Source organism: Microtus pennsylvanicus, chromosome 22 (genome assembly GCF_037038515.1).
Source record: "Microtus pennsylvanicus isolate mMicPen1 chromosome 22, mMicPen1.hap1, whole genome shotgun sequence".
NCBI lineage: Eukaryota > Metazoa > Chordata > Mammalia > Rodentia > Cricetidae > Microtus > Microtus pennsylvanicus.
The window spans coordinates 7826075-7851794 of NC_134600.1; the positions used below are offsets into that span (position 1 = coordinate 7826075).

A 25720-nucleotide genomic window follows, 5' to 3' on the forward strand; every position below is an offset into this window, starting at 1 on the left:
CCGCTCGGTGACTTTAGGGCTTTCTGAGCATCCATCTCTCGTCCACGCTCGCGGAGTTGCTGACGGTGTTGGGCTGCTTATTCATCCCCGCTCACACCCTGGAGTCCACTAACTGATGACCCAGAGAATGCTAGGGTTTGCAATCACTCTAGAGCAGCTCCCAGCCAGAGCCAAGTCACCTCTCAGACAGCTCTGTCAGGGTAGACACCCCTCTGGCCTTCTCTATGGGGGTGGGGGGCTGGAAGGGAGAGGAACAGCAGGGTGGAAAACAAGAGGCCCCCTACCCTAGGACTATACCACACTATGCTCACATTGCGGCCACACTGAGACTTTATAAGTCTAGGCCGGCTTTCTGGTCCCAGCCACCTTGTCAACCCAGTGTTAACACACATACAGGATGGAGCGCCCCAAATGGTTGCCCGAGGAACAGAGCAAAGCTAAAGGAGGATACCACAACATCTATTCTGAGAAAGAAAAAGTGAAAAATCAACACGTAACACAAAACAAGGCAATGCTTCGTGCAGGTCAAACCATTTTGTAGGAACCCACGTCGGAAAGGAAAGCAAGAATATTGTCAAAATAAGAGCCAGGGATAGGTCTCCTGGGTTGGCCATTCGAGGCCAGCAACCATGACCGCGCCTACCATGCAGTTCTTGTATTTTTTTTTTATTACAAAAGCAATGCATGTTTACCTTAAGCAGGACAACATAGAGAGCTAACAGTATTTCTCCCCTGTGCCCACAGGGCTCCACCCACGGCATGCAGTTAGCAAGCCTTTCTCATCAATCCAGGCCCACTGAAACAGCAGGACCATGCTACACATGTTACTCTAGAACCTGCTTCCTTCCCACTGAGAACAGAAACTGCTTTGTCGGCTACGACGTGTTTAAAGCTGCAGTGGAAGGTAGCGTAGCCATCAAGCACCGTGGAAAACATCAACTAATGTCAATATCTACAATCAAAAGTCAATTTTCTACTTCTGTCTTATAACCAGAAAGGGCATTCCAGTAATAGTTTAGGAAATAACATTATGCTGAGACCCAGACATTTTGTCTACTAAAGACTCATGGATGTTAACGTTTGGCATTTGGTTAAGAGGGGCATTGTTTTGGTTTTCAGTGGCCACAACAAACCAGGTATTCAAAAGCACATAAAGCCCGGCTCTCCTGTCTTCAGTTCATCGGAAAGTGAATTGTGCTGCTCGGTGCCAAAAAGAAAAATGACCAGCAACATTAGTTAGGATATAATTGATTCCTCCTATCTTCATCTCGGAGACCGAGGCTTAAAGGCCATCGTTCACTTGCTATCAGACCACACTTTAAAGCTGCGGAACGGCCAAGCTTTCCCACCTGAAAGCGGGTACTGTACCCACAGGGGAGGGGAGGGGAGGGGAGGGGAGGGGAGGGGAGGCCAAGCCAAAGAATGCCATTCCCCTGCCCTGCAGCCCACTCAACGCCTTCTCCTTTCCATTGGGATCACCATTGTAAATAAACTCTGAACCGGAACTAATCCTTGGATTCTGCATCCCCGTTATCAAAGTGGCATCCTAAAAGCAGGACTCAGAAGGCTCCCATTACTATAAAACTTCCCCCAACTTCCTACACTGTCAATCAAGGAACACGAGAAGTTCATCGTCCGTGCGACGACTCATTTCGTGCAGAACTTAATCGCTCAGACTTGCCCTGGGGCCACACTCAGAGCTGCAGTTTTAGGGCTTGAGGAGGTTCGGAGGTGGAGCCTCTGGCGGGGCGGGGGGGGGGGGGGGGTGGACAGGTCCACAAGAATGCAGTAAACTCCGTGGCCCTATGGAGCCTCTCGCTCCCCCCCCCCCCCCCCCCCCCGGGAGGACACAGAAGCAGCTATCAACCAGAAGGGAAGCTCTCGACTCTGAATCTGCCGGCCCTTTCTCCTCATGGACTTTCTAGAATTACGAGAAACAGACTCCTGTCTGTCATCCACGGGATGCTATACGACAAAGGCCCAGACGGACTCGGAGTTTCGACCACACGGAAACAAGGCCGTGTGACGAAACGGTGAAGCCCATGACTCGATACAAATTTTAGTTTGTTCGACAAAAGTCGAGGCGTTTTCTCGCTATCCCCTGTACGTCTCTCCTTTTATTTATCTCTATATCCTCCCCCACACTGATACAGAAAATGGCGCATGGCCCAATAATACAGCTCACTGGGATGCACGGAAGCCCATTTCTTAAAGGAAAGAGCTCAGAAGCAAGGCCAAAACATCTATCAATCCTACCTCTGCCCCTGGCATAGAAAAACCAATAGAAAATCAATACCCCACTTCGTTGGTTGAATTCACACCACACCTTTATGTCCACGCACGCAAGCGCGGAAGATAGATCTATTTTTTTAACTCGTGTTTTAATCCATCTAGAGAACATGGCTGTAATTCCGTCCCTGCCGTTATACTTAGAGCGGCCATGCTAATTCCAGTCTCCGGGGAACATGTGCTGATCAGTGACCTACTGCAGTCTCTCTACGGGCAAGGATCAGGAAGGCTGCATCTTCTCTGGGAGCTCACTGCCGGGTCTTGGTGAAGAGCATCTAAGTGATCAGAGTTCTAGACTCTTCCAGAGGCATTCAAGACACCAACGGGGCTCAACACTGTCTGAGCTGATGTCCTCTGAGGCGGGGACTGACACGGGGCACTCACGTGCAGTACCTGGCACACAGCCAACTTTTAAACACCACTGGGAAACACTTGACTCGTCAGTGGGACGCCTACGCCAAGCTAGCAAACACTCCGAATTCTCTGAGGACGTAAAAGAAAAACCTGACCGCTTAGGAACAAGAGAAAGGAGGGTGTGAGGTGTAAGAGCCAGCTCTGCCACAAAGCCCGGGACCTAAAAGCCACGGGGGCCTGCAGGCACTCACATATATCTCGTTGTGGTCGAAGCGCTTCTTGAGGTTGCCGATGAAGGTCTCCTCATTGAGCGGTTCCAGAAGAACCATGTCTCCCACGCCGATCATGTTGTCCAGGAGTGAGGACTTCACCTCCATTTTGGCCATGGTCTCCAGCTGGAAGAGAGGGGAAGGTGTCAAATCCATGCGCAAAACTCTTTCGGCTGGGTTCTGTGTGGCTCAAGAAATGATCCCCCCCCACCTACCACAAAAAATGCCATCGTCTCCCTCCCCACGATCCACCTAGCTGGCGTTGCCATGATGCCTCCCTGCCGCCAAACTTCTTCCGAGTCCATCCTCCCAGGCAGAGGCCAAGGCAGCCTAGGCCATACCTGAACCTGCTTCCTCTAAGATGATGTCACACCTCGGCTTCCCAAGACTAACTGGCAATGTATTAGCCTGAGACACTGTGTTGGAAACGAAGCCGGTAACCCTGCTCACCATGCCAAAGAACTCTGCATGCAGTGATGGACTTAGTCCTCGCAACAGCTCCACAGAGAGCATCGTTAACTCCGTGCTAATAGGAGCTAACTGGAACCAGAGCAACAGTTGAGCAGGTAAGGGCACTTGTCACCAAGCCTGCAGACCTGAGTCCAATGCCTGGAACTCACACGGTGGAAAGAGAGAACCAACATCTGTAATTTCTCCTCTGCCTTCCGTGCACATATACCACGGCATGTATGTACCCACCCCAAACATATTAATCCTAAAAATTTGCATGAGGAAATTGAGCCAGCAAGCCACCTGGGTAAAGGAATTTGCCACAAGCCTGACACTGAGTTTGAGTCCCAGGATCTAAGGACAAAAAGGTGGTTATCTGATCTCCACGCCATGGCACATTCTCATCAGGCCACTCACGCATACACAAAAGTTTTTTTTTTTTTTTAATGAGAAGAAAAATCGAAGCTCAATCTCCTGTGATTTCTGGCAAGTGTTTTGTATGTGGTGTTAAAGAATCCTGTAGCGTGCCCCGCAGAGTGGTGCATGCCCTTGATCCCAAGAGGCAGAGGCAGGGGGATCTCTGTGAGTTCGAGGTCAGCCTGGTCTACAGAGCGAGTTCCAGGACAGCCAGAGCTATACAGGGAGGCTGTCTCAAAAACAAACAAGAATGCCATCGCTACTCTGACACCATAGCTATGGGAAGAGGTTTCATCCCAGCATGGAAACCTTTTCCACAAAGAGTACAGCCCACAAGTAAACAGAGGTTGCCTAGGCAATGTAACCAACCAAGGAAATCTCCATATTCTCAATTCTCATCCTGACTAGCCATCCTAACAGCCAAACCAAGTTGACCCACAATGACTGACTAGACCCAAATACCATTTCTCCTTCACCTCAGAAGGGATTGCTACCCCGAGGAAACAGAGGCGCCCTGTAACAGCAGCATATTCTATGCCCAGGATGTAGGGTGCCAACCACAGAGGAGAGCTAAGCCAACCACGGCCCCCATCTCTGTGCTGCCAAGAGGACTAAAGTCCCTGCGAAGGTCTTCACAAGGGAAAGGGTGTGGAGTGTCTATTGTACAAGTGTGCACGTCTGACCGACTCTTCCCCTCAGATAAACTCACTCTGACAGTCCTAAGTGTTTCCAGCACAGAAATCAAGTTTAAATGATGCTGAGACACAGAAAAGACAGACAGATGGGAAGGAAGGGAGGGAGAGACGGAGGGGGGGAGTAAGGAAGGGGGGAAGGGAGAAGGGGGGAAGGAAGGAAGGAAGGAAGGAAGGAAGGAAGGAAGGAAGGAAGGAAGGAAGGAAGGAGGAAGGGAAGGGAGGGAGGGGACAGGAAGGAGGGAGGGATGGAAGGAAAACAGGAGGGAGGGAGGGAAGGAAGACAGGAAAGAGGGAAGGAGGGAAGACAGGAAGGAGGGAGGGAGGGAAGGAAGGAAGGAAGGAAGGAAGGAAGGAAGGAAGGAAGGAAGGAAGGAAGGAAGGAAGGAAGGAAGGAAGGAAAGAAGGAAGGGAATCCTAGAAAGCCGAAAAAGGGACTAAGAAAGAATCACGGCTTTCTCTAGTACATATGAATTGAGTGAGTACTCAATACTCAAGAGAAAAGAAACTAATTGTTTTACTAACATGCTTTAGTCTCATGTCAACCACCCCTGGAATAACGAGTCCCCAGCACCACCTAGACAGAACCTCCAGAGAACAAGGAATGGTTCCTGCACTGGGGTGGGTCACGTTGCATTTCAGAAGAGAGCTGGAGCAGATGGGAGATACCTGCCATTTCTAGGGCTGGAGCAGCAGCCAGGAGACAGTCCACGGGAGACTGTGAGCCCCTACTCTGTCAAAATAAATTAACGCTGAAATCAAATCTCAAGTTCTCAGACTCGTGCGGTGCCAAAAAAAAAAAACCGCTCCAGGTCTGTAAACGCATTACATCTAATTTGGCGGAGGAGAGAAGAGAGATTGGGGACTAAGGGAGAAGTCAACTTGAGAACGGTTTCAAAAATAACCACCTCAAACCAGCAAGTAAAACAAGGTGGCTGACCAGGAACTCTGTCCCAGGGGGACTGCTGGATGGAAGCTATTTACAGAAGCAGCTGGAAAGACACCGCTGCAGCTGGCTGCAGGGGACAGTAATCAGGCGGCCAACCTGCCCTGGTGACCAGACCTGACACACCCTTACAACCGGCCCACACAGCTCAAGGAAATCCTGTCAGCCAGCTCCCACGTCCTGGCCCAACTTCATCATCCAGGCAGGTACAGGTCAACTCAGAAAACAGACAAAAATTGAAAACGCGCTGTTTGCAAACTATAATATATACCGATAAAACGATCCAAGCTGAAACGTTAACCTAAGAGTCCTTCAGTTACGAGTACAGTTTGTCATTTTAGTGTCTGGGAATTGGAGAACATGAAACGTCATCACGGTGGCTTCTATCATCAAAGGTAGAAAGAAGACACGGGGAATATGGTGGGAGCTTCCCCGGCTCCTTAGAAACAAACTGTTCCCCATACTGAAGTGAGTAGAATTAGAACCATGACTTCTAGCATAGGTTGAGCTCACTTTGAGATCTTAATAAAAACATCTGGTATATTTGCTCCACCAAAAAAAAAAAAATCCTCTCTGACAGAGCTATGACTAACCATGGAAACAAATCTCAGAAGCATTTGCTAACTCAGTGTTTCCTGAAACCATCAAAAGAATTTCCACAGCTTCATGCAAAAATGAGACTGTACGTAAGGCACCAGGAATACTTTTTATGTTATACACAAAGATGTGTGGGCATATCAAACAAAGGTATGTGTGTGTGTGTGTGTGTGTGCTTGTGTGTGTACATGCGTGTGCTTGTGTGTGTGCATGCGTGCATGTGCTTGTGTGTGCATGTTTGTGTGCGTACGTGTGCTTGTGTGTGTGCATGCGTGTGTGTGCACGTGTGTGTGCATGTTTGTGTGCGTGTGTGTGCATGTTTGTGTGCGTGCATGCATGTGTGTGTGCGTGTGCTTGTGTGCGTGTGTGTATGCATGCGTGTGTGTGCACGTGTGTGTGCGTGTTGTATCCAGTTTCCATTCCCAAAGACTCTCACACAAATCTATTGTTCTGCCCTGCACTCCAGGTATTAGTACATATCATATGTACATTAAACCAACCAACACAACACTAGCCCGTCACCTCCTAGTCACTGTAACTGATTAAATCCGATGCTGGCTGTAATATCAGCACCGGTTCCGTCCACCTCTGCCGGACTGACGACGTGACACTTGGGTTGGCTCAACAACCCCTGCTCTCATCGAAGAGGCCACTTCCAGAAGGAAATGGCACATGGAGGAGGCAAGGCAGGAAAATGACTGAAAATGATTAGTGATGGAATCCTAATGACATCGCAAACCTCTATATCAAACTGCACTTAAGGTCCCCAGCACCTCATTCAGGGTTTCTGGGATGCGAGTCCCTTAGCTCCCTTTATGGTTGAAGGACACGGAGTTGGATCTTCCATCGCCATCAGAGAGCATCTGACATTGGATCCAAGCAACTGGTGCCAGAGCAAAGGCTCAAACTAGCTGAGCTAGGCCATGCGGTGTGAGGTGGAGGGCACAGGAAGTACACATTTTAGGCCAGAGAGATCATATTTGATATCTATTACTGGAACCACAGGCTGAGCCGAGCATGCCCTGGGGACTCAGATCTTGTAGCTGTAATGCTAGAGAATTTGAATTCGGGGAATCAGAATACCAGAGCCATGTGTCCATGACACTGGCCTGTATGAAAGGCCAGCAAGGCAAGAATTTTCTGTTCGCTGCCTATAGCAGTCAAGCCGAAGCCAACTGTTTGGTTCCTGAGAAAGGGATAAGCCCTCCCACTGCCAAGAGGTAAGAACCAGAAGATACCACCAGACTCTGTTTCTTCCACTATCAACCAAGAGTGGCAACTATCTGTAGGGAAGGAGCCACAGCCAAACAACACACTCTCAGGTCAGGTTCCTAAGGCTTGACAGGATTTTCAGTGTGTGTTACAAGTCCATGGAAGCAAGTTAACCTTGCAAAACAGCTACATTTTTAAGGAACAATAGTGCCAAACTCTTGTTGATTATACCATTGTTTGACCCTTGCTGACAACCAGCCCTAGAGACTTCTAACTCACAAGAACTGTTAAAGGATGAAAGCCTGGCAAAGTCTTTCCCCAGTGCTCACTTGGGAGGCCATGGAAGACAGATGCACAAAAGAGACATTCTCAGAGAACAGTGGGTGGCATGTTTTTAGCCACACAGAAGAGAGACACATGATTTTGTCTGGGGCATCTTATTTTCCTATGTATAGGCAATATAAGGTGTATGCGAAGCCAGGTATTTCCTGTCCTAACAAGGCTCAGGCCGGGCAATCTAGAGTTGGACCACACAGCAACACCGTATCTCAAACAACAAACAAAAACTGATCCAAGCCAGGCAGCGGTGGCACACGCCTTTAATCCCAGCATGGGATCCTAAAGCATCCCATGGCCATTGTAACCTAACAGTACAACAAAGTCTTCTACCCCATTGCCCACAAACATTCCAAGCTATGGACCGTGAGGCACACTGTAACTGTGACCGTGAGACACACTGTAACTGTGGTGACCGTGAGACACACTGTAACTGTGGTGACGATGAGACACACTGTAACTGTGATGACGATGAGACACACTGTAACTGTGGTGACCGTGAGACACACTGTAACTGTGGTGACGATGAGACACACTGTAACTGTGATGACGATGAGACACACTGTAACTGTGACCGTGAGACACACTGTAACTGTGACCGTGAGACACACTGTAACTGTGACCATGACACACTGTAACTGTGACCGAGAGACACACTGTAACTGTGGTGACCGTGAGACACACCGTAACTGTGACCGTGAGACACACCGTAACTGGGACCGTGAGACACACTGTAACTAACTGTGACCGTGAGACACACTGTAACTGTGGTGACCGTGAGACACACTGTAACTGTGACCGTGAGACACGCTGTAACTGGGACCGCTGAAAATATGAAGACAGCCACCCCCTCCAGCTGTCAGCCACCGGAAGAACACTGAATCCCACCATTCGATATCAAAGCAGGAATACATAAAGTTATTTCAAATTAAAAAAAATCAACAGTAATAATTAACAGAAAAGATGACTCATCTTACCGCCCCCACGATGGACTGAGTTCTTAGGGGGAGCGCAGGCAGCAACGATGAACACTTTCTGCACTGAAAGAGTGTGGACGAATCTGAGCTGACAGTTCAGTGCGCACCAAGATTACTAAGTCACATCATTTTAAATCTGAAACAGCCACTGGGGCAAAACCAAACTGCGCTATGAGTGGGAAAACACAGAAGCCCTCTCTGTAACTCAAAGAGGACATTTAAAACACATCTCTTGTAGCATCATCAGAAGGGTGCCCCAGAGGCAAGAGCTACAGGGGACTTGCTAACAGTAGCAACCTGCTTAATAGACTCTGGCTCCAGCTATAACCTCCACGCAGAGTGGTCCTGCCTGCGGACAGCGTCTTTTCTAGAAAACCAGTTCTTCCGCCAAAGAGCCATGTCTTATTCCTTGGTATCCCCCCAAAGTCTACTGAAAATACGGTTGGAAAACGCCAAGGCAGGAGTCACAGCGCAAAGGGGATTCTCGACAGCGCCACTCTCGCGTGTAAGTCTGGTCACAATTAGGAGGCAGAAGAATGATAACCACTTCAAACCACTTTGGTGATTTCTCTAAAAAGAATCACAACACCGACAACAGGACAGGAAACGCAGCGCAAGGCTCCAACGAAGTCACTGAGGCTTTTGAGAGTGACATGCAAAACACATTTAAGTGAGGAAACTGGGCCAATGAGGCAAAACTTCATGAACAAAATAACTCTCAGCCAGTCTTCAAGGCAAAACAAAGGCAAAGGACAAACCCAAAACGGCCACATGGTTCAGAATCTAATAGGAGCAACGCACTGAGAACTGGAATTCCCGTCCTCGCCGAATATCATCTGGGGGTAAAGGATTAGATACCCATCTATCCAGTTCAAGAAGCATGTCCAGGATGAATCCTGCTGAGATGCTGGCATTGCGCGACCAGCTGGGGCACAGTGGCAGCCATGCGATCTCTCCACTCTTCCCCCACACCACGCCCAAGAGACAGAGCCCAGCAAGAATGGCAAAGGAACGCCCTATTTTTAAATTTTTAATTACGTGTATTTAATGTGCACGCACGCATGCCAGGGCACAGGTCTAGAGGTCAGAGCGCAGCTTGTGGGAGTCAGCGCTCTCATTCGACCATGTGGGTCCCAAGAATGGGACTCATCACCAGAGCTAGTGGCAGATGCTTCCACCCACTGAGCAATCTTACCAACCCAAAGAGTCCACTGTTGACATCTCAAATGACCTCTTAAGCGCCTAAGGGAAGTGTGTACCCACTATAAAAAAAAAATAATAGAAAATACACAAGAACAAAAAAAAAACAAATCAAGAAGCTTGTTTTGGCCTAAATCCTTAATTTATTAGAATTTTTACAAAAAGCTAGACTCATAAATTGTTGGAGGGAGGTGCTTGTTAGTTCCCAGCCGCCCAGCTAATTTACACCCGAAATAATCACACAGAAACTGTATTATTTAAATGACTGCTTGGCCCATTATCTCTAGCTTCTTTTTTTTTTTTTTTATTTTCGAGACAGGGTTTCTCTGTAGCTTTTTGGTTCCTGTCCTGGAACTAGCTCTTGTAGACCAGGCTGGCCTCGAACTCACAGAGATCAGCCTGCCTCTGCCTCCCGAGTGCTGGGATTAAAGGCGATTAAAGGGAAACCTCTGGCTATGCATTTCCCACCAGGTCCACTCAGGGGCAGGCATACAGCCTTACATATTTCTTGTATATACCTCCCTCCCACATGTGATCAGGAACACCTGGTGCAGCTGGCTCAAACTTGTTTAGGGAGTGAAAACAGTAGTAGAGGGAGGGGGACTTGATTGGGGGAGGGGCGGGAAATGGGAGGCGGTGGCGGGGAAGAGACAGAAATCTTTAATAAATTAATGAATTAATTAATTAATTTAAAAAAAGCGAAGGCCAACCTGCTACTGAAAACTATGATATTACATATATTTGGTGTATATGTATGGCTATGTGCCACAGTATGAATGTGGAGGTGAAACTTTTGAATTTGAAAACCAAGGTCACCTTTTAAGTTTTAATTAATGTGCCTAAGAGATCCATGAAACAAAAATGCCTCTGATCTGCAAGCCCCTTACCCAAGTACAGACAGCTCCTGAAATGCAGGAGGCTGTTGTTCATGGAAAAATAGCTCTAGCTTCTTAAAGGCTAACTCTTACATCTTAATTTAACCCATCTCCATTAATCTGTGCAGCACCATGAGGTCCTGGCCTACCAGCAAAGTTTCAGCACATCTGTCTCCGGTGGCAGCTCCATGGCTTCTCTCTGGCTCCTCCCTTCTTCATCCCAGCATTCAGCCTAGCTTTCCCTGCCTGCCTATGTTCTGCCTTGCTATAGGTCCAAAGCATTTATTTATTAATGCTGATCACAGAGGGAAACCCCACATCAATAAATTTCATTTACATATATTTTACTCAGAAAAGAAAAACTTCTTGGCAGAGAAGCCAGGACCTCACAACTCCTGTCTCCCTCCTTAGTCTCCTTGGAGGACCCCCCGACTCTGGGCCAAACCCCACACAAGACGTAACATGCCAAGGCTCCCAACAGTACCACCGCTAACCAGGCCATGCCGTATACTGGCCGGAACAATGCCAGCTTCCAGCCAAACGGTAGCAAGCGTGGGAGATGCTGAGCACACGGGCTCACATAGGGAGCCTTGCAAGGGACACCCTTCTGAAGGGAAAAGTGGGGCTGATGCTGATCACGTGGGACCAAGAGAAACACTAAAATGCCAGGGGTGGTTCCACTTAGGAGCCCCGGGAGGGCCAGCTGGGCTTCCTGACTTAAACTCAGCCTGATCTAGTCTGGTAGGAGAAGTCACTAGGCCTAAGTAGCACGCTCCAAGCAAGCCAGCCAGCTGGTAGGGATTGAAAGTTTCTGTTCTCCCATCAGAAGCTTTGTCCTCCAACTCTGCGGTCCTGGAGGGGAGGCCTCTGGAAAACAATAGCTTCAGAGGCCATCGGGAAGAGCATGGTGGGATTCATGTCTTTATAAAAGATATAAATGTGAGTGAGGAGACACCAGGAAGGTGGGTGCTTGCCAGACAGCAGCTTCCGGAGCTATAAAAAAATAAATAAATATCCTCGGCTTAAACCACTCTGCCTACAGTGTGCCACAGCAACTCAGGCACGGTGACACCGTGACACCCCAACATCCCTCCCCTGCTGCCGTTAGTGGGCCTCCCCATTCCTTCCCTGAAGACGGCAGCCTGGCAAGGTTTAATTAGTCGGGCGGTGGCGGTGCACGCCTTTAGTCCCAGCACTCGGGAGGCAGAGGCAGGCGGATGTCTGAGTTCGAGGCCAGCCTGGTGTACAGAGGGAGTTCCTGAACAGCCAGGGCTACACAGAGAAACCCTAATGGGGCGGTACCTGCCTGGGCGGCTGGCACACAGGTTGTGGCGTGGCGAGTAAATCCGCACATTCTTCTACCCCAAGCACTCATCACCTTGCCCCTCCGAGCGCTGACGACATCAGCTAAGCCCCCGCGGATACACAAGAACAGCTTTGAGTACCCACAACACAGCACACCTGCTCAGGATTTGACACCTGAAGGGCAAATGGCATAGAAACTGAATTCTTTGGGGCGATTTACTCAGGCAGCATGGTTCTCCAAAGGGCCGGGTTTAGGGTGTCACACACCGTAGGGTGATCTCTGCTGCACCCTGCATGGGACAAAGTGGGCTGACGTGCGTGTGCAAGAAGGTTCGGAGGGTACTAATTTTCACTCCTACCGACACGCTTGCTAAGAGAAACATATGAGCGGCGTCTACCCCCTGCATTTACGTCACGGGTCATAGTTTGCTGCCTTCCTGGTCTTTTATTTCATTGTTAAAGTCAACCCATGGGGAAAGTGTCCCCACCTCCAGCCTTTCTCTGAAACCTTCTGCTAACACTCACGGGCTGTTGGTTGGAGCGCTGTGGTTAGACTCGTAGGCTAGGGAAAGAAACGGGCAAGGCCTCGGGGCAATTTCCACAGAGTAAAGCCGTTTGCCTGGTGTTCTAACTCTGAATAAAAACACAGAGAACAGTCACAGGCAGTGAAGATCAGATAGATATGAATAAGAAATGAGAGTAAACAGATAACCACCAATGTCAGCCCGCGTGCCCTGAACGCGGCCACCGAGCCGGAAGCCCCGTGTAAGGAAGAGAAAGGGCTGTGACTTCATGGTTATCTAAGGGTTAACACACCTCCCCCCCTCCCCCAGTGTTTCTGCAAAGCCAGAAACGGGACTAGAATCACCACAGACCAATCAATGTCAAGGCTGCTTTCCACCTGAGCGTGGAAGCCGGCTTTATCGACAAGAAGCTGCCTAGGAGCTGCTGTCCACTCTAAGCCAGACTGGCCGGACGGGCCTGAAAAAAACGGCACCTCGACTCTGCTATTCATAAAGAGACAGAGGTTTGGGAGGCTTTTTCCAGCTGTGGAAAATGAATAGGATAAACATATCATCCAGGCTAATTAGAAGGATTTTTGAGGTTTTAAAAAAAAAGTGGCGGCTGCAGCAATAGCACTAACCACGCATCTTCTGATTGAAGAGAAAAAGTCGGCTTATAGACCTCCCGTCCCAGGCAAAACCTTCCCAGAGAGAAAACGCGAGATCCCAGAGCCCTGCGCTAGCTCAGTTCTAAAGCATTGTCCACCCTTTGACCTAAGTCCTAAGCTGCCAAGCACGTCCCAGCAACTCAGAGGTAAGAAGTCCTGCTGCGCATTGCACAAGCCTGGCAGCCACCGTTCACCTGCCACGTGACCTGCTGACATTGCAACGGGGCTGCCATCTGCAAAGTTCATGTTTGCACCAGTAAAATTAAGTGACCAAAAAGAAATCGTGAGGAGAAGGAATCGAAAACACTTAAATGAGTTTACAATTTTGTGTTGGGCCACATTCCTAGCTACCCTGGGCCACAGGCTGTGAGTGAGACACACACTGGGCCCAGGAAGGACCCCAGATCCAGGCTTTACCATCCCAGACTCAGGCTGGAATCCAAGGGAATGCATTCCAGTTGCTGGTCCCCAAACTCAGGATGAGAGGAAGGTGTACACAGATGGGCAGAGATGAAACCCCCTAGACATGGCTTCCTCCCTTCCCAAAACGCTTTTCCTCTTTTGACCCCAGCAGCTCACAAGCTCTCCCTACCCTGTCTTACGACAAGATTGTACTCGTAACTAAGTGACTGCCTCCTCCTTTGGGTTCTAGGTTTAGTCTCGGTTAGTCTTGGCAGCCAATGAATAGGATCCGAAATTGCCTGGGGAACGAACTTCTGGAAGTGTCCGAGAGGAGTGCCTAGATTGGTTTTATGAGATGGAAGGCCACACCCTACTTGTGAGTGGCACCATCCGAGACTTGGGGTTCAGAGCTGAGCACCAGCAGCCACAGCTCTTGGATTTCTGACTCTGGGTGCGGTCTGCTCGGCGACCTCATCATCCGGGGCGTGACTTCTCTGTGACAGAATGCGCACTTGGACTGTGAGCCAAATAAACCCTCCCTTCCTTCTGTCGTCCTCGCCAGTTGATTTGTGACAGCAGGTAAGTAACAGGAGGAAGCGCAGCCAGTACACAGACAGACAGACAGACGGACGGACGGACAGACAGACAGACACAAACACCCATTACTTCCCAGAGGGAGGTCTGCTGAGTGATGTCAGGAACATCACCAAGGGACATCTCTCCAAGGCTCACCCAGCAGCAGCAGCACCCAGCGTCTCCACCCCCACCCTACTTCTTTGCTTTCCCACAACCCACAGAAGCATCCCTCACCTTCTGCAAGCTCAATAGGTCCGGAGAGCTAGTTTTAAGAAGGAGCCCTGCAACCATACTACGCGACTCACACGAAACCTTACAAGAATCAATGAGCTAACGTCTGAGGGGCTCCGAGGCCTGCGGGACAGGGGAGCCAAACGCCATAAACCGCGGTTCCATCCAGAAACACCAACTCAGCTGTACAAGAGAATGTGCTAATTATAACCCACAGACTTCTCAATCCGCTCCCTCGAGGCGGATAAAAAAGATTCCAAGAAGTCAAATGTTTAGATTGGCGAACCTGAGCCCCAGGAACCCCGGTATGAATGTAAAACTGCTCAGATATAACTGGCAAGCTGTCAGCTCTCGTGGGCCCTGCTGGATCCACAGATGCCACGAGTAATGATTAAACCGACTGCAGCCGCCAGGGAAACCAACTTCCCTTCCAAATGAATCCACTTATTAATCAGAAGGTCCCAGGCTCGTTTGGTCCCACAGACTGCAAACCCTGCCAAAGCCTCCAGCACCCGGTGGCTCTCGCCCTCCGCTCACGCCACCTGTCAAGCTCAAGGGACCACTCAAGGCCGAAGAGTGCTCTTCCACCAAACGCCACCCCAGCCCTCCAGTCCCTTTACAGCTGATACGTCCAGACCCAGAAGATCCAAGTCGCAGATCCAACTCAGTGTGACGGGGATACCTTAGGCACAATGCCACCCCCAAGCCTCAGTTTCCCCACAAAAAAAAAAAAACATAGCCCACTGTCTCCCAAGCTCGCTCCGACAGTCTTCCCGTGCTGACGCGACCAATTCTAAAAAGGCTGAGTCCCTTCATTTGAGGAATTCTAAAGAATGTTTAAAGAAACAAAAAGTCAGCAAATGCCAATCCACAAAAATCTCAATGACATTTTCTCAGCAGCTAAGGGAAGCAGCTATTCTGGACCCTTCATGGAAAAAATGTATTAAAAGCCTAACTATAGAGAGCATAGACAGACTGCGCAGAAATAAACAGGATAGCCCTAACACGCAGCTACCCGGGCAGAGGGGACACAGCAAGGCTGTGTTTACAGCCGTCCACACAATCGCTGCCCAAAGGACATCCTCCCTCTTTAGAAATCCATCTAGTTATGAAAGCACTTAGTTATGAGATCAAACTACAGATCTACATATTAACAAACGTAGGAAAAGTTCCTTCCTTACCAGAGCGGGCCTCAGGCACGGCTCTGTAGCTGGGGTGAGAAACGGCCTTAGAAAAGAAATTCAGAGACTCCCTGAGCTGTCAGCTCCTAAAATAAAGTCTAATAAACTATGTAAACAAAGGGAGAGATGTTTATACATTTACATTAGGATTTCATGGATGTTTATTAGTTGAAAGGCGATCAAACAAAAATAGCTAAGATAGTCCCTCCCCTCAAGACCCCGATAATATAAATTCAGAAGGCAAAGCTATTCTGTAATTTGAAAAGAATTTCTTAAAAAATAGCTAACTTGCTGCAATGCGTTGGCTTCGCGTAAAGTTGTGTAAAATCAACGACGGTAATAGAATTTGGGAGCATTTTCTGTATCAACCTCCAGGTCTTTTCTCTTTGTAATATTAAATTTCAGAGGCAAAGCAATCATGACTCTTATTACTGCGCTGGGCCGTATTTATCAAGAACCAAGGGAACAAATCATTAGAACATGCCTTAATAATTTTGAAATGATGTCAAACGTGTATCCTAAAACCTGTGTTTACAAAATGTCCACTTACAGACGTTAACTAAATCTGAATGACAATTCTGCCGAACTTCCAGATGATCTACAGGTAACAAGAGCTAGGCCACACACAGGTACATTTTCCTCCTTGAACACGGCATACCTAGTATGGTACAAAAAAACCCACTGTTAAGGTCCTTCAGCTTGCCTATGCAAAGAGCCACAGCACAACCGTGTCCCCCAAGGGACAATTTAGTCAAAGAGGAAATGCCTACGAACAAACTGGACGGTAAAACCCAGATGAGAAAAAAGTTCACGTCCTGTACAGGCACTTCAAAGAAGGATTCTCAAAACCCGTGAGAACACGAACCATGAAATTAAAAGGCTAAACCTTTAAAATGGACGGTTTCACCCTCTCCGTGTTTAATAGGTGGTTAGAAAAACTACAGTCATTTTTAAATGACGTAGGCATAATGCCCCCCAGTTTAGAAGGTAAACTGCTTACCAACGTTTCTCCTCCATGGTTTCCTCCGCCGAGTTAGCCAGCCCTGTAGCGCTCAACTCACACGCAAGCGAGGGACAAACATTCCTTGTGACGTGAGAGCTCACTGGGTACAACAAACACAACAAATGTTGCGCACGCAGATAAGAAGGGGAAAGTAGGTCGATACCAGGTTGGCAGAGGGGCCCAGAGCATCCACCCAAGGCTGACCTTCATGATCAACTCGCTGACGTCCATCACCCACCGCGCCTGCTCAGAGCGCAACAGAACAAGAGACCTATGTACCGCTTCCAGGCATTTGCAATCAAACTGAGTCAACGATTAAGAGCAAACTAATCAATCAACAGTGTGCGCTCCACGCAACCTCTTCACCTCGAGGTGTGGAATACAGAGATTAGATTTACATGGACGATTAGCGTGGTTTCTTGCGGGGACATAAGTTTAAGATGTGCTGCGTCCAGTTACACTGTGGGACGTTTGTTTAATGATGCCAAGATGCGCTGCATTCTCTGATGTGCCATTTGTTTAAATCTGTGAAGCAGTGCCTGACTAAAACACCTGACTGGTCTATAATAAGAAGCTGAATGGCCAATAGCTACGCAGGAGAGAAAAATAGGTGGGACTATCAGGCAGAAAGAGTACACAGGAGGCGAAATCTGGAAAGAGAAGATCACGGAACAAGACAAGGGGGCCAGTTACCCAGGGCACAGCCAGTCACAGAGTAAGGAGGAAAAATACATAGAAAAAGACAAAAGCCCAGAGGCAAAAGGTAGACAGAACAATTTAAGTTAAAAAAGAGAGCTGGCTAGAAACAAGCCAAGCTAAAGCCAGGCATTTATAGGAAAGAATAAATCTCTGTGTATTTATTTTGGGAGCTGGGTGGTAGTTCCCCAAAGAGTAAAAGAGAGAGAAAAAAAAAACCAACTACAGTAGTTGGCGTGCACAAACAGATCAGAGAGAAATGGTAAAAGTTGCCCTCGATGACCAGTGATGAGAAAGGATGACATGGGTATGACCACAGAGAATCTAGGCACTAAGAGGAAAACACACTTAACAAACACCATGTAAGATGGCAGCAGTGGATATAGCCAGGTAATAGACTGGGCAATGGAGCTGAGAATGGTCTGGGAGTCCAGCTAAAGAACCTTGGCTGTCAGAGCAGTGGGAACGAAGAAGAGTTGAGGACTTTGACAGCATCATCTATGATGTCCACACTGCAGGGCACAGGCAGAGGGGCACCCACCGGCAGGTCTGAAGAAATGAGATGACAACAGCTGCTACATACAGAGATGGGGGCTCACCTAAGCACCTCTGATTGGGTACAGAGGCGGGTTAGCCAGCCTTCCGCTCCTGTAACAAAATGCCCGAGGTAATCACATTAGAAGAAAGGTAGGTCTGTCTGGGCTGGTAGTTTGGAGAATGGGGTCCATGGACACATGGTCCTACAGCTTTAAGATTACAGTGACGGGGTTCATCATGGCAGAAGCTTGTGTTCCCGTCGTGATTGCCAACAACCCCTCCCAACGGTGTCTCGGGGCTGATAAACGAGCCTTTAACACGTGGGCTTCGGGCATTCATTTCAGATTTAAGCTACAGCATAGACAGCAAAAAATAATACTGAGCTCACGGTCTGAGTAGGTTGGGACAATGACTAACAGGGAGGGCTGCTTTGTGCAGCTGTCCAGATTACACACTGTATAAAGGCCGGCAAGCCACGGGGGAAACAGGCACTAACTGTAAAAAAAAAAAAAAAAAAAAAAAAAAAGACACAGCAAAGCTAGCAGCAGGGACTCCAGCTGGGGCTCCAACCTAGCAGCTTGGGGCTAAGAATTGGAGTGATTCAAATGAGACGAGATGAAGAAATCAGACAATTAAAACCCAGGAAACTTACCAATGGTAAGGTGAGAGCCTGGCACACACAGGAAGACCTTCCTCCCCCCTCCCTCACCTCCACCCCGAGAGACAGGTTTTCCTGCTTCTGGTTGGGCCTGGAACTCACTAAGTAGCCCAGGCTGACCCCAACCTCCCAAGGCCTAGGACTCCAGGTTGTACCACCATGCCGGGCACTGGTACCGCCTCGAGGGCTGTGGCCTAGACAGTTAAAGAAAAGAGTGCCAAGCCGGGCGATGGTGGTGCACACCTTTAATCCCAGCACTTGGAAGGCAGAGGCAGGCGGATCTCTGTGAGTTCGAGACCAGCCTGGTCTACAGAGCTAGTTCCAGGACAGGCTCCAAAGCCACAGAGAAACCCTGTCTCGAAAAACCAAAACCAAAAAAAAAAAAAGAAAGAAAGAAAAAAAAAAGAAAAGAGTGCCGGCATGCTAGTCAGCTAAAAGCGGAACAGGTCTTTCTGAACGACATCCGGTCTTAGTTACTCAGCTCCAAACGTATAGTTGTGAGTGCTCGAGTCACTTAAGTACAAAAATAACACTTCACATCCTCTGCTGAGCGTGGAGTCAAGAGCGCCAGGTCACACATGTCATGCCAGAGCCGGGCTCTTAAAGATGCAAAGAATAAACACACACACACTGCTGCTTAAAAACATGGCTGAGTTTCATACTCCAGAACTTTCCATCTTTAAGACTGCCGATGGCAGCAAACATTGTCCTCAAAGAGAACATCACGCTCTACAAAAGGCTATAGAGGACCTCAGCAAAATGTGGGTGTCCTTACTCCGAGTAGCCCAATAGGAAAACCATGTATTATTCTCCATACTTGTAAGTCTGATAGCCAATGCCCTGAAAACAATGTGGTCCTCAGCTCAGTAGAAGAGCATGTGCCGGGGCTGGAGAGATGGCTCAGAGGTTAAGAGCATTGCCTGCTCTTCCAAAGGTCTTGAGTTCAAATCCCAGCAACCACATGGTGGCTCGCAACCATTGTAATGAAGTCTGGTGCCTTCTTCTGGCCTGCAGTCACACACACAGAATATTGTATACATAATAAATAAATAAATAAATAAATATTAAAAAAAAGAGCATGTGCCTAGCGTGTATGAAGACCTCGGGTTCAATTCCTAATGGTAAGGTGGGATGGGGGCAAAGGGGGCTCAATCCAAATGACATAAGGCCGAGGGAAATTATAAAAGCTATATATAACCTTTAATGTAGAAATAATATCAATATATTAATATATACATATATATGTGTGTATATATACTCGTGTGTGTGTGTATATATATATATATATATATATATATATATATATATATATATATATATGCGTGTGTGTATTTGTTTTATAACAAGGTTTCTCTGTATAACAGCTCTGGCTATCCTGAGAACAGGCTGTCCTCAAACTCACAGAGATCTGATCCGCCTGCCTCTGCCTCCCGAGTGCTGGGATTAAAGGCGTGCGCCACCAGCACCCTACTATATTAATATATTTCAACAGACTACTGGATGAAGAAAACCATCTCATCCCTATGGTTTGAATATGGCTTATCCCAATCAAAATTCACGCTGAGGTTTCACTGCCTGGTGTAGCAATGTTGAGAAGTGGTGGGGCTGCTGGGAGGTGATTAGTTCATTAACAGCTTCTCCCAAGACTGGGTCAGTCCTGCAAAGGGCAGGCTGTCACGCAGCAGGATCGCTCCGGTCCCGCCCCCTCCATGCGGGCTCGTGTGCCTTCCACTTTCTGCCAGGAATCAAGGAGATGCTGGTGCATGCTCTAGGATCTCCAGAATGACGGATGAGCTGGAGTAAAACTTGGAAATAAATCACCCAGCCTCAGTTACTCTGTCACAGCAACAGAAAACAGTAACAGTAATAAGAAAGTCTAAGACTCACATACACATAGCAGAAATCCTTCGTTTCTAGTGAACATACACATCAAAAACCCGGAACAACCAAATGCTTAGCATTTACTCCTATGGCTACTCTGACTTCTTTATTAATATGCATGCCTGGGTATGGAGTTCAGCAACAAACATGATCTTAATATCTACAGAGCTTTAACCCTCTATGCTCTGTGTGTGTGTGTCTGTATGTGTCTATACGTCTACGTGTGTGTCTGTATGTGTTTATGTGTGTCAGTGTGTACCTGTGTATATATCTGTGTGTCTATGTGTCTATGCATCTGTGTATATGTATCTCTGTGTATGTGTCTGTGCATATGTGCCTATGTGTGTATATGTGTCATTTATGTGTTTGTGTGTGTGAGTCTGTGTATGTGTCTATGTATGTGTGTGTGAGTCTGTGTATATGTGTCTATGTGTTTGTGTGTGAGTCTGTGTATGTGTGTCTATGTATGTGTGTGTGAGTCTGTGTATGTGTGTCTATGTATGTGTTTGTGTGTGTGCATCTGTGTATGTGTGTCTCTCTGTGTCTATGTCTATGATTGTGCATCTATATATAAGGAGAGAGTGTGTATGTCAGTTATAACATACCCACTGAAATAGTTCTGCCCACAGATTCTGCTGGGATTGTACACCCACTCAACCTAATTTTAACTAAACTGGCCTCCGGAAAAGAAAAGGAACTCAAAACTGAACTCTAGAGGGAAAAAAATTAACTTGTGAAACAGAAGGCAAATTCAAACACAAATTTTTCCTGAACCTGGACCTCAAGTGATATTCCCACAATGCTTTTCTTTCCAACCACAAACCGAGGAACACAGTAAGAGAAGCCACAGGCCCAGGGTCCCATGAAGGTCCCATGCTACCAAACACACATTTACAGTTCACCTGACTGGAACGTTGAGCATCTGCCACAAGAGCTGGGGCTGTGATTAAAGAGCTGAAGAGAGACCCATGAACCCGAGTTCATGATGAGAGCCAAGATGTGAATCTACAGAACTGGGAAAGAAATGAGCAAGAAGCTGCCAGAGGGGCCAGAGTGGGCGAGAGCAAGGTGGTCAGCAGGATAAGAGGCGCAGGCAAGGGTGGGTCACTGGGCTCACAGACCATGTATGTTGGCTAGATTTGTTTTCTCAGAGTTCTCATGATGAAGCCATCAGTCCCAGGACCATAATATGTGACTATCTTTGGAGAGGTCTTTCATGTTAAAGGGGAGGACTTGAGTGGACCCTTGGAAGAGATAGATAGATAGATAGATAGATAGATAGATAGATAGATAGATAGATAGATGATAGATAATCTAGATGGATGGATGAAAGATGATAGATAATCTAGAAATCTAGATGGATGGATAATAGATAGATAGATAGATAGATAGATAGATAGATAGATAGATAGATAAGATAATCAGTTTTGTGTTGGCCAACTACTCATGAGCCTTACCCGGGGTGCAGAAGGTTCATGAACCAGTGACACCCCACTAGAGAAGTGTCCCTCTCCCAGCAGGTATCACTGGTTACAGGCGAGACCTTCTGTCCACTTCCCCTTCTCAGGGCTGGGATTCTGTCCCGTCTGAGCCTGTGCAGGTCAGGATGTGCCGACACAGTCTCTGATGAGCACCTTTGGGAACCCTGCTTTCCAAACGCTGTGTGATGTTCGTAAAGACCATTTTCTGATCTAAGATACCCCAGAGAGCTCTCATAATCGCATACACTGTCAAGGGTGTGGGGACAAGTCCTAAATCCCTCCGGCTGGCATTCTACTCCCTTGCCACATTGCTGCAACCCCAGCACAAACTCCCATAAAGGCGGCTTCCTCTACACCCGATTATTCTTTGCGATGCTCGGTGTGAGACGGACAGTTCTAGTAAGGAAAGCTCACCGGGCACGAGCTGGGGCTGAAAGCCGGGAGAGATCACACAGAAGGCCAAGGCGAATCAGGTGGCCACTGGCAGCCCAGAGACTGCTGGGACAACACAAACCTACTCAGGAACTACATCCCAGGGCCACTGATACCAAACAGGTCAACCGGCAGGCGCAGGATGGTACAACTTGCCTTCAGCTCTTCCCCTGCATCTGGGTTTTGGTTTCAAATTGCCAAGAATAAGCGTGAGTTCCTGAGGTCTCACGCCTTAGCCTTGTCATGCTCGGGGGAATTCAACGTCACAGAATCTGAGTTCCGGAAATCAACCTGCAAGGCCATGCCATCTCCTGCGTGGCTCTTATACCACCCACTGAGCAGCACCAACAGACAGACATCCCTGTACTCGTGGCCACACTCAGATGAAAGAAACCATTATGATGAAGAAATCTATAAAGCAATAAACCCTACTTGTGATCACACTATTGATTATATTGATCCTGCTGCAGGTGCAACAGACTCAAGCCAGAGGAAGAACTAATGTAGATACCTTTGTTACATTCAAATTCCAGGTGACCAACAAAGTCCAGAACAGGGTTTCAAAAGCAGGCCTTCCTTACTTCTGGTCCTTTAAAACAACTCAACTGCACGTTCCCTGAAATCAGCAGTATGCCTTGAGTCAGTAACTCTTCCCCGGACGCCAGGCTACACGGCTGCCCCGAGGCCTGGGGGGGATTCTTTTGAGAACATACTAAGACCAATCCCTGTAGATAAACTTCCCAGAAAAGAGCAGCTCTCCGTGCACGATTAGAGAAAGCAAGGAACACAAGAGAGGCTGGGAAGCGTGATGGACGGGGCCGTGAAAGCAATGAAAAGCGATGCGGTTTTTGAGGCAACTTATCTGATTTGGCATGGTCTCTTTGTGAAAATCCACTGGGTAACTTTCCAGAATTCTACTCCACCAGTATGGAAAAGTTCAAACTTTCTGATAAGGACACGATGGTGGCAATGCTGACTAACCCCCAAGGAAACAGGCAGAGAGAAACTCAAGCCCGGCATTCCTTTGGCCGCCCCTCCTTTCAGAGTCCAACCCTGCAAGACACCGGGTGCTACTGGAACCTTAGGCTTAATTGGTTCATAACCTCACTCGCTGGTTCTAGGTGTGACTAAATAAAGGGCCGCGATTTAGACGGTGAAAAGTATTTTTACCTTGGCATAGGAAACCAAATTTGCTCTCTGAGCAGACACACCATTCCTGCATGACAAACGAGAGGCAAAGCCGGGGATTCAAAGAGAGACATTCAAGGTGGAAAGGGATGGGAGAGAGCAAAGGAGGAACAGGTGAATAGGGGGCCCTGGCGGGAACACAGGGACCAAGAAGCGACCGTCAAAGGAAGAGGGGCTCCCAGAGCGCACAGCCCACCTGCTAATGTTGAAGGCTTTCTGTCGAGGCTGTCTGTGCACAGCCGAACACCATGGCATTTCTGCAACTCTTAAACACCACGGGAAAGCGCTCCACTCCACTTGCAGATGCTGCCAGCGCCAGGACGCCCAGTGATCCTTTGGCCGTGCCTCAGCAGGAAGCACTTGGGCAAAGGCGAGTTTAGCCTCTTTTACTCCCATGGTTGTGTGATGTTATCAGCAGTCAGGGGAAAAACACTATAAGGTAAACGATAACAGGTGCTGTTCTACTATCCTAACAATCGCCGTCCGTATTTTCTCCTCTGCTGGCTTCCTTTGCACACACCTGCCCACGAAGTATATGTCGAAGTCTGTGCCGCTCGTAGCTTGTACACATGCCTTGGATTCGAACAGATTTGAAGATCTGAGGGAGGAGTAGTCTCCAGAAGACGGAGCAACAGGAACTAATATAGAGTCCTTGTTCTGGGCTGACAGTACCCAGGCGCACGCGCGCACACACCTTATACAATCCCTATGACAGCACAGACAAGACTCTGTGTCACAGTTTGTAGACAAGGAACAGGTAGACATAGACCCGACAGTGAGGCCACATACATGAGCTAGCAACATTAAATACAAACGCCAAGGTTCAAAGCGGGTACCCTGACCAGCGCCGGTGCCCCAAACTGCTTCTCACTTCTTTACGATGCCTAAACTCAATGGAAAGCTCCAAAAGGGTTGCCCCAAGTGCAAAGCCTTGACGACCAAATAGCTGGAGTATAGGTGAACAAGGTGTGAGGACCTCAGGGGACTCCAGATCGCCCCCCACCCTCCACTCACCCTCCCCTTGGGTCTGCTGACACAGACCCTCCCAGAAGGAGCAGACCGCCAAGCAAAGACATCTAATTCACGGGATCTCAGATGCTCAACAGAAACAGCAGTCAGCAGCAAGGACAGCGGCAGGACAATTGTTGAACTGACGGTGGTGGAGCTTAGTCCCCATAAGACCGTCCGAAGCTCCAAATATCCTGAGCTGAAGATGCGTTTACGAGACCCAGCCCCAGAAGTTCCCAGCATCGTGATGCAGGACACTGTAGGGTAATTCTCCACCCGGCTGCCCACATGGCTAAGGGGAGTCTTGGCTCCTGTTCTGGCCTTCATCTGGACAGAGCAACAAGCTATGTATTGCTAGCCTGGGGGGAAAGAAATCAAAATTCAAAGTACAGTTTCCAAGGAATGCATCTCACTATCACGCCATCATAAAGTCAAGCAGTCCACGAGGCAAGCCATGGGGGACTGCCTGAACTAAAAGTGCTGGTATCAGGGAACCTGGAAGTGGGGAGTCTAGGAGCAGAGAGGCATTCCTCTCCCTATCCGGGCAGATCGGGCGAGAAGGGCATCCTGACCCGAAATGAGCACCTCCACGTTGGCTTACGGCAAGCGCAGTGAGGACAGAAGCCCCCTTCAGCCCACTGCGCAGAACACCGCCCCTCGGGCCTCAGCAGCCTCGCTCAGTCTGTTTCCCGCCTTACTTCTTCTCATTTCTGTGTATGTGTGTCCCTGAGTATGTGCCACGTGTGTGCATTGGGAGAGGAGTGGGGAGAGGCCTTGAAGCTTCATTACCGACATCCCTAAGCCACCTACCTAACTCTCTGGGAGATCAGTGAGCTACCTGCCAAGGGCGCTCTCTCTCTCTCTCTCCCCAGTGGGCACCCCTTTTGGCTGTCTACAGGGTTACTCAATCCTGCTCCTCCTCTCCTGCTAAATCACCCTTCAGGAAGACTAGTGAGCGTTCACGTCCTCAAACAGCCCCCTCCATACCCCAATCTAAACCCCTTTCTTGCCGTCTGTCCTTCCCCTTCAGATCGCTTTCACAAGGACAGATGGCTCGGTGCCATCTGTGGCAGAGGCCACTGGTAGCACTAGGAGGAGGGGGAAATGAAGGAGCGTAGGTTCCCTGTCGGTGTGGACTAGAGGAGGAGGAGGAAAGAGATACAGTGACGATCTTTGTTCATCTCTACACCCAAATCTCTCACTCTTCCAGAAAGAAAGTGACATCATCTCTGCTCACTATTATTATGACGCCGTGGTAGGCATCCAAACACTTGATGAATAAACCAACGGATATTATATTCGTTAATATAATACATATTATAAATGTATTAAAAAACTAGAAGTCACCTCCCCTTG

At 48.4% G+C, this 25720-nt stretch overlaps 1 protein-coding gene across 4 annotated transcripts in view; it reads right to left on the minus strand.

Moving 5' to 3' along the window:
- The window catches only part of LOC142839679 (unconventional myosin-Ib), a 152865-nt gene that overhangs the window by 119244 nt on the left and 7901 nt on the right, over nt 1–25720 (minus strand). For 3 of the 4 annotated variants that reach the window (XM_075955912.1, XM_075955911.1, XM_075955910.1), the window contains exon 2: nt 2895–3038. In XM_075955912.1, the coding sequence (XP_075812027.1) occupies nt 2895–3029 (135 nt within the window). In that variant the 5' untranslated portion in view covers nt 3030–3038. Of the gene's footprint in view, nt 1–2894; nt 3039–16480; nt 16513–25720 lie in introns of those variants that run through there. The other variant, XM_075955909.1, reaches the window with a different exon arrangement.